This window comes from Nansenia antarctica, assembly GCF_963989245.1.
Source record: "Nansenia antarctica genome assembly, chromosome: 10".
NCBI lineage: Eukaryota > Metazoa > Chordata > Actinopteri > Argentiniformes > Microstomatidae > Nansenia > Nansenia antarctica.
This window is the reverse complement of record NC_137680.1, coordinates 6,223,820-6,233,819: the sequence shown is the minus strand read 5'-3', so window position 1 is coordinate 6,233,819 and position 10,000 is coordinate 6,223,820. Positions and strand designations below refer to the sequence as shown.

The window sequence follows — 10,000 nt, the reverse complement described above, 5'->3', positions numbered from 1 at the left end:
CACTGCCACCATTGTCCTCAGGATGTAATGTTGTGGAAGGTTGAGGTCGAAACAGTCACATTTAGATCCTTCTTAATAGCTTGACCATGTCAAAGTTGAGACAGGGCACTGGGATTGAGTTTCAGGGGATCAGAGAATTACATTTGTCTATGTTAGGGCCTGGAGATTGCTCCAGAAAAAGGGTTGGGTGTACAGTAAGCCTATAGGCTTGAGGAGTATATGGCTGCCGACTGGTGTTGCCAAATTTAGGCAGAGGAATGTGTTCTATGTTGCATAATGCTAAGCCTTTGGCTGAAGATTTGGTTAATGTCTGGGAAATTACATGTAATACCCCTTGTTCCCAATTAACTCATTGTTTTAATTACAAAGATTTTGTGACGCATTTGTTACTGTAATCAGTTACTGTCTATTTTTCTAATACTGAAACTGTTGCAAAGAGCTGCAACAAGACACTCAACCCTCAACCCATCCCTTCTTTTTCTCCCCTACCTCTGCCGTTCTCCCTCTCTCCCCCTTTCTCTCCCCCCCTGCCCTCTCTTGCCTGCTCTGTCTGCCCCCCCCCCCTCCTCTCAGCCAAGGGTGACCCCAGAGGGAGAGTTCCTCCCGTTAGACAACATGGATATCAACGTGGGCTTCGACGACGGCACCGACCGCATCTTCCTGGTCTCCCCTGTGACCATCGTCCACGTGATCGACGACGAGTCTCCGTTCTTCGAGATGGACCGGCAGATGCTGGAGGGCGACTCGGAGCTGGAGGTGGTGGTCATCCTGGAGGGCATGGTGGAGGCCACGGCCATGACCACGCAGTGCCGCAGCTCCTACCTCGCCTCCGAGATCCACTGGGGACGCCGCTTCGAACCCGTGCTGTTCGAAAGGAAAAACTGCTACCAGGTGAACGAGGGGAGAAATAGAGAGAGAGAGGTGTAAACTTTTTCATACAGTATGTATTAAGTTAACACAGTAATAGCTTTGTAACTGCATAGTCATTGGAGTTGATTCCTCCTCTCCAGGTCTCTCACCTTCATGTTTTGCACCAGTTATGATCTATCAATGTCTTTTTTCCATTAACTATTGTCTTTTTAAATGTTTTATCTATTTACTTCTTATATTTGCTTTTATTCATTGTAATTTTTATTTTCTTATGCTCCTCTTATGCTCCTCGCTGTATTTTTAAATAATGTATGTAAAGCACTTTGAATTGCCCCTGTTGTATGAAATGTGCTATACAAATAAACTTGCCTTGCCTTGCCTTGCCAGGTGGACTACTCGTTCTTCCACCGTACGTACGAGATCCCCAGCACGCCCACGTGCAGCGCTAAAGAGTTGGCTGAGCGGAAGTACATCCAGGGCTCTCGCTCATCCTTCTGCTATGAGAACGAAGTGGCCCTGCAGCTCGTCTCCCCCGCCAACGACGACCCCGAACGTGGCCCTCGATGCCCCTCCCCCCCGCCACGACGACCCTCCCTCTCACAACACCCCCACACCAATTGACCCAGGGGAAAGGAGGGTGAGCAAAAAGGCAGAGTGCTGGGAAGTCACCCAGGGATCACGTGAAGTAAGGGACAGAAAGAGAGAGAGAGAGAGAGAGAGAGAGAGAGAGAGAGAGAGAGAGAGAGAGAGAGAGAGAGAGAGAGAGAGAGAGAGAGAGAGGGTAGAGAAAAGGTAAATAAGGAAAAGAGGGAGACAGACATGAGTGGAAGAGGGGTGAGCAAATAAAGAGTGAGGAAAAGAGATGTCAGGAAGAGGGGGTAGTGGTGGTCTAGACTCTAGTGGATAGTGAGTTGGAATTGGGATCGGAAGGTTGTGAGTTCAAATCCCGCCTGAAGCCACACCACTACTAGTGTGCCCTTGGGTAAGGCACTTAGCCCTCAGTTACTCCAGGGGGAATGTCCCTGTAATTCGTAATTGTAAGTCGCTTTGGATAAAAGCGTCTGCTAAATGGCAAAATTATTATTAATTATTAGGAAGAGAGAGAGAGACAAACTTGAGAATATGAACGAGTTAAAGAGGGAGATGGAGAGAAAGGTAAGTAGAGAGCACAGAAGAATTACGGAAAGAGAGAGAGAGAAGAAAAGAATAGATGGGAGGGGAAAAGGGCAAGAGAGAAGGAGAGGTTTGAATGAACCGCTGTCAGAGGTGGAGGTATAGAGGGGTGAGGGGAGGTTCTGAGTGAGATGTATTGTGACTAAATGAGAGGGAGGAGGAAGATCATTTGAGAAAATATATCTTGAAATTGGTATAGGTACAGAGAGGAAGAGGGTGCACGTAAATAGAAACAAAAGACAGGAAGGAATAGAGACAGACCTACAGACAGACAGACGTTAGTCAGTCTGAAGGGGAGATGGGCTGCTAACACTGACCCAGTTGACTGATTGGACCTGGCGATCTTTCTGGAACATTTTAAACCCGTCTGTGCTGTGAGTCTCCTGGCCTGGCCCGTCACCACTGCACTGCTCAGCACTGGCTCCAACACTTAGCTGACAGAAGATACAACAGCGCCCTCTATGGCTCCAACTTGGAAGTGCAACTCCAGATGACTTTTATAGCTCACACTGGAGATGTTGAATAGGCCTACTGGTATGGGTTACTGTATGTGAAATATGCACTTTTTAGGAATGTGTATTATTAACTTGTCCATGATGAGGCATTATGTGTATGTTTTTGGATCTGGTAAGTATGTTTTTTCTTTTTTTTCTTTAAAGCTGTGTCCAGAGGTCTGTTGTGTCTTCCATTGGGTGTTGGACTACGTGTTAGAGCCAATAACAGAACCAACTCGTTACAGAGAAACGGCTGAAAATTAAGCAGCGATTTGAAGCGGTTTCTTTGACTTATACTTGTACTGTAAGTTTAGTTTTTTTCTATTTGTAATGTAAAACTATTTATTATCCATTTTGCTTTATTTAATCCAACATATGCGTGTTCAGTTGACTGCAGTGTCAGCACAAAAGCATAGGGTTGTTTGTTGTTTTCAGGGGGACAGTGATCATCAATCATATGAAGGGACTGTGTTGTGTTCGTCTGATGTTTTACTAACTATGTCATCTGAGAATCTTTTGCTTAACAAACATTCAGTTTTTGTCTTGTTTTTCCCCCCTGCATCTCCTGTATTTTTGTTCATCTGATGAAAACTGTTAGTGTAGTTTAATTGTTGTTGGATTCTTCCTGGAGAATCGGTTTGTTTGCCACCCTGGCTGCTGGAAACGTTCCTTGAGGAACTGGAACATCCACCTGACGCTTCATCTGTACAGCACTACAGTGTAGCAGTAGTAGTACAGACACACTACTGTGGATGGAAAACATTGTTTCTGTGGCATTCTGCTCTTAGAGAAAGGTTCTGATGGTATAATTATAATTGATTATGGCCATTGATTATATGGTTCTGTTTTGGTTGGTCTCTCTGTCCCACATGTGAGTGACCACTGCATTGGGTGGTGCCTTCAAAACGAAATGTATGAAGTTATTTTAATGTATGAAGTTTATCTGTAATAGCGCTTAATCTGCAAGAGTGCAGTCTGATATACTTTTTTTTTTTTTCATTGCATGGCTATTTTGTTGAATCCTGTACAGTAACCTTTTTTTTAACACTTGTACACGTATATTGTGTTTAATTGGGAGATAAGGATTCTCATGTAGTTACTGTGAATAGCAGCACAATAATCAATCACTCTATACATTAAGTTGCACCTGTAGATACATGACATTTTTATTTAGTCAACATGTGAGGAACTGCTTTTTGGTTACCACTGTAGTGACTAAAGTAACATGGCAGAAGGACAACTTGATATGAAGTATTGACCAATCATTTTGGTGATGAGTCCTGTGTAGAGTATTTAGTTGTCACTCATACTAGATAACATTACTTGATAGATTGCCAGCTGCACAAGTCAGCAATGACGTTGACAACTCGGGAACCTTTACTTGCATCTTTGCACTGAAGTAAGGTGGCACTTAGAGACAAATATCACAGATTAAGCACTGCAAAACAACACACTGAAATCGCTTCTGAAACAGGTTAACCTCATATGTATAAAAAAAGTAGCAGCGCACAATGAACTTGTGAGGGGGAAACACTATGGCAAATTGAACTTTGTTCCAAATTCCATGGTTTGACAAGCTATCTGTTACTATGATTTTTTATTAAAGGGATGGTTCACCAAAATTACTAAATCGCATTAAACCTTTCAGAATAAGGAACACATATGTGATTTGGGTGAACTATCCCTTTAACATTTTATTCAACATTTGTGTCTTTCCTTAAGCCTCAGACTTTCTTGTGCTCCTTTGTCACCATGGCTACGGTGTTCTATTTATACATGAGTGGCCAGTCTCAGTCCCTATCCCTGACTGCTCCACTTCCACGGGATTGTAACTTGAACCCAGACCACCAGCGCACTTTGACCTCTGTGTTAGTCTTTTTAAACGGCGCCCCACAAAAAAACAACAAACATAGCCAGATGGATTACTTGAATAACTTCCTGGTTTGTTTTGCTTTATTAGATTTCAGTGCATAATAATATTTCAGGTCATAGGTCTTTTGAAATGTAGGCTATACACAAGAGAAATCAGGTTGCTAGCTATGCCTTCTCTTCTTGTTCTTTTTCTACAGATAACACTGTATGTTAACAAGTATCTCCTCCTTCTCTGTTTTATCATTAAAATATTATTTCACAACCGTTTGTGGCCGAGAGCGCTTCAATGTGAAAAAGGATGTCACTATAGAGGAAATAAAACATATTGATTGATATTGGTGGATTCCTTTTTCTTTTATACTATAGGTGCTACAGCATGCTTAACTGCTCCTCCTGAGACATCTTCTCCCACTCACCACTGCGTCTCCTAAAGACACCCGCTTTCCCCTCTACTGTGTCCCTAAAAACGTATATTGCCCCCCTTGTACTGTTTCTCTGTTTCTCCAGTGTCAAAAAAAAACTAGGTGTAGAAGAAGGTGATAGAAGGTTTTTCCTTCTATCAGTGGCCCCGGGCCTGAGCTGGATTACTCTTCCTGCAACGACTGGTGGACTGCTGATTCACTTGCTTAGTATTCAAATGTATTGATTGTAAGTCGCTTTGGAATAAGGTGTCTGCTAAATGCCAAAAATGTAAATGTAAAATGTAAATGTAAATGTAAATGTAAATGCATGCCCAATGGCAGAATCAGGCTTGTTACAACTGATTAGTCAGGAAGGAACACAGCAAGCAGGAGATACTGGTGACCTTTTACCGTGGCGCAGTGGAGAGCATCCTCATCTACGGCATCTGCAACTGGTTCTCCAGCTGCACAACAGCGGAGAGAAATGCGCTACAGAGAGTCGTGAGAACAGCACAGAAGATCACCGGCGCCCCCCTCCCCTCTCTGGAAGAGCTGTACAACACACGCTGTCTCAGGAAGGCCTCCAAGATCTCCAGGGTAGTGCTGAGGCACAAACATGTACATTTCAAGCCTGCAAACTGTGACACTTTAAATAACGTGAAACAATACTATTGTGCAATATGACAACCCTAGTCGTCTATCTGTACAGTATAGTACAGTGGATTGTGTACATAGCCTTTATTTATGTAAACCAGCTCCTTCCCTTCTTGTGATTTTTTTTTTAAAAGTGTTTTTTTCCCCTTTCCTAACACCAGGGGAGCCACCCCTCCTAAATTTCGTTGTTTGGTACCTGTACTGTAGCAATGACAATAAAGTCCATTCATTATCATAACCTGCTGACAGCTATACGTCTCAGGCTCCCTATTTGATTTTAGCCTAATTGTGCCTAATTTCTCCTCTGGTCAATGCAGAGCAGTGATGTAGGCTTGGCATTAGAGAATATCCACCAACTATGTATGTTTAGGCTACTTATAGCATGATATTAGGCATGCAAGTGGTATGTTGTTGGTTTTGTAGGCAGATATCGCATTTTTACACAGAGATACACAGCCGAAGAGAATATATATATATAATGTAATGCACATCTCGACTATATTATAGCATAGGGCAAAAATCCAATACGAATATATTAAATGTGTAATAGGAGTTGCAATTAGTAAAAGAAATAAGATGATAGTGTGGAATTGCTTATTTAGTAGCCTATTCAAACCGGTTTTACCGCTGAATCACAGCTTCCTGAGCCCTTTAACCTGCGGTCACCAAGACACTCTGTCAGACATCAACACGGGCTTTAAGGCGACTTGGAGACGTAATATAAGCTATTAGTGGAGAATCTGGGGGGGGGGGCACCTTTGCCCGGCTTTGCAGCTCGTTTTCACACAGCCCAAGGTCTATGGGCACAGATCCAGGATCAGCTCACCCATACCGACATTCCAACATTAACAATTATGGGCAAATTGCAAAGCTGGCCGTAGACCAGTGTCTTTTGGACTGGAGACGATTATCATACTCCGGGAGTGACAAGACAGCGATGCTGTCATCAACAAAGAGCGCGCAAATCTCCCCTACCCCACCGTGAGAAAACTGCGTGGGCCACCTGCTACTCTGCTCCGATTGGCTGCTTCGCCTGTCAGTCACATCTGTGGCCCAGCCCCACTTTTCGTCCGATTGGTCAGGCTTGGTGACTTTTGTGTTCTCTCGGGTCCAATTGGTCGTCTCGGCTTGATGTGCCAGTGAAGGGGCGGCACGCGATTGTCTCATTCAATGGGCGGGAATAAGAAAAGGGGTGTAGATTTTGATTGGAAGACGAGTTTTTTAAGGCGGGATCTAAAACAACTTCAGCACCCCTGATTGGTGCATATACAGGAAACGCTTGTGGACTGCTGAAGCCGGACGCCTTTGCCCTCACAACTCTTGTCTGTTCTGTTTTATTCTCACCGAGGAGATGTGTGTGTGTGCGGCTTCATGATAAAACCCGCATTTGCGGTACATTCTCATAGCACTTCATATCAGGCAGGAAAAAACTGATAAAACCGGCCTTAGTTCCTTTCCTTTCCTCGAGCCCTAACTAAGCCTTATCCACGTTTTCGGAGGAAGATTCTAAAAGGTGAGATAATAATTAATATAGTTACCTTGCTCTAATTCATTGGTATAACAGTGTTAGTATCATATTTCATGGGGGTTGTGGCTACTTGCTAACCTAAGCTATGGTTAGTCTAAATGCGGGTGGCATAACGCCGAACATGACACCCGATAGGGACACATTAGCGGTGTCCTGGGCCCCCCTCGTCAACACCCCGTAAGCCCACAAATGTGAGAAAAGAAAACGAATGAAGATTCAAGACTGTCTCTGTGTCAATATTACTTGTTCTAAAGAAAGACAAGAAGCATTTAGTGTTTCATTTACACAGATGTAATATGATGATAAACCCAGGCATACATAGCCCTATGGATGTGTAACCTGTTCGTGGTGGATCTCTTTATTTATTGATGAGAGTATATGGATTATGGTTTATTGTGATTATTATTATTATTATCACCCATTATTATTATGGTGATTGTTGTTACGCCTATTATTGTTATTATGCCTATTAAAATTAAAATTATTAAATTACATTAGTGAGTGAGCACCCCATCGCAGGCTATTAGGGTGAATCTCATCATGCTATTATGCATTATGTGCTATTATTATGTGCTATTATTAATATTATGTGCATATTAATAATGTGCATTATTATTATGTGCATGCTATTAATAGCATCTCATCATGCTATTATGTGGTCCTGCTGACTAGATAAGGGCCATAGCCCTGTCATGATTATTCGTACCTCGAGGTGTGGTTGGCGTTGCATGTCTTTGTCGGGTTGTATGTATGTATGCTTGTTGCGGGTCATTTAAAGACAGTAGTCGCTTTGCACACACAGCTACACACACAGCTCCACACACAGCTACACACACAGCTACACACACAGCTACACACACAGCTACACACACAGCTACACACACAGCTACACACAGCTACACACACAGCTACACACACAGCTACACACACAGCTACACACACAGCTACACACACAGCTACACACACAGCTACACACACAGCTACACACACAGCAACACACACAGCTACACACACAGCTACACACACAGCTACACACAGCTACACACACAGCTACACACACAGCTATGGGGCGTTAGCTATGGATGCATTAGTGTCTGTCTGTCTGTCGCCTCCTGCATGATGACAGTCTCATGCGAGGTTATTGGTCACAATGTCACCGCTGCCCCCAACCAACACTGACTGTCTGTCTTTCTCCTCAAAGCAAAAAGCGTAAAGAAAAGGCGTTCCCAACCCAAGCCCCCCCAACCACCCTAACACACACACACACACACACACACACACACACACACACACACACACACACAGCCCCCCCCCCCCCGCAATGACCCCCTGCTCAAACCCCGCTAGTATTGTCTTCACGCTGCCTGGTGCAGTGGTGTAGGCTGTGACTGTGTGGTGTTTCGTGTGTTGCTATGGAAAAGAGGGGAGAGTTTTTTTTTGGGCATCTCACATCGTGGGCTGGCGTGGTCAGTCGGTGCACCAAAGAACGAGACCCGTTCAGAAACGCTGATCAAATAGATAATACATTATATTGATATTAAGACATGCAGCTCAGCAATATGTGAATGACTATTTATTTCTGTCCATCCTTCCTTCTTCACTCCATTTCCTCATTCATTCATTCATTCATTCATTCATTCTTTTATTCATTCACTCTTTCTCATTCTCTCATTCTATTTCTTTCAAAGCAATGGCACTGTTATAGTTTTCCCATCTGAAAGAGAATTTCTCTCACTCTGTTGGACATCTTGGTCACGTGCATTTAGCCATGAAAGTTCCTCAGTCTGAAGGAGCTTCCTCATTCTTCTCCTTAACTCATCTCCTTCAGTCAAAGGTTTGAACAGGTTCTAGCCTAATACCTTTACCTATGGTGTTTTCAGTGCAGATGAAAGAGAGTAGCCTAGACTAGGAGAGTGACGTAGGCTAAGTCCCTTTAGAAAACCGATAATTGTGTGTCCTTTTTTGTGAGTGGTGGTGACCAGTTTGGTGGCTTTTTCTGTTTGGGATGACAACCTCCTGCAGAGACGGGTCCTCTCTAAGTACTTACTCAACACTGCCATAGACAGATAGACACAGACATGTGAGGAATCAAGGCGGGTGACATTCCTCAAGAGTAGACATACCATAATTGTTTCCCGATTGAAACCATGGCAACAAAACTCGTCTTCTTTTTTGGGCTAGATGTTGTCACACTCTGTGTATTTGGGGTATTTAAACATGGGTCAAAACAATGAGAAATATACCGCTAACATTCTAGAGGTGTAAATATCAATAGCAATACCCTCAGTACTTGTCTGACACTCATCCACAGCTGCTGTAGTATTGTGTAATAGATGTGTAATAATATTGAGATATATTGTTTATTGTCAATTGGAATCTGAATGGGAGTTACTATGAAATGGGAGTCATGATAACAAGCATTCAGCTGCAAATCCAGACTCCTCATCATGCAGTGGTTAAAAGGGTAACTTACCCATTACTCATGTGTTCACCCTGGGTCAACATACCACAGTATAGACTTCATTTTGACAAGGTGTCTGTCAGTGCATATGCGGGGCGGCTGTGGCACAGGAGCTGCCGTCTAATGATCGCAAGGTTGGCAGATCGGTGGTTCGAGCCCGGCTGGCCACATGTCGAAGTGTCCTTGGGCAAGACACTGAACCCCAAATTGCTCCCAGTGAGCATGCCAGCGCTTTGCATGGTAGCTTGCCACCATTGGTGTGTGAATGTGTGTGTGAATTTGGTGAATGAGAGGCCGTTGTAAAGCGCTTTGGATAAAGGCGCTATATAAGTGCAGTCCATTTACCATTTACCATATGTTCTGCAGTACAGTAGTAGCTGTCTGATCACAGGGAGATGTCGAGTGACTTCACCACAAGAGTTTCTACAGTTCCATCCAATTTCATGTGACCCAGAGAATCACATGCACACACAGGTCATTAAACGCTTATCAAACCCAATTATTTCTTTATGTGAATAGGCTACATCACTGTCCTACCGCTCTGACC

At 43.5% G+C, this 10,000-nt stretch overlaps 1 protein-coding gene across 1 annotated transcript in view; it reads left to right on the top strand.

Moving 5' to 3' along the window:
- The window catches only part of kcnj14 (potassium inwardly rectifying channel subfamily J member 14), a gene marked incomplete at both ends in the record, with an annotated part of 3,755 nt that extends 2,264 nt beyond the window's left edge, over nucleotides 1-1,491 (top strand). The window contains 2 exons of the mRNA XM_080540567.1: nucleotides 574-891; nucleotides 1,258-1,491. Coding sequence (XP_080396693.1) covers nucleotides 574-891; nucleotides 1,258-1,491 — 552 coding nt within the window. The remainder of the gene's footprint in view (nucleotides 1-573; nucleotides 892-1,257) is intronic.
- Nucleotides 1,492-10,000: the final 8,509 nt, after the last annotated feature.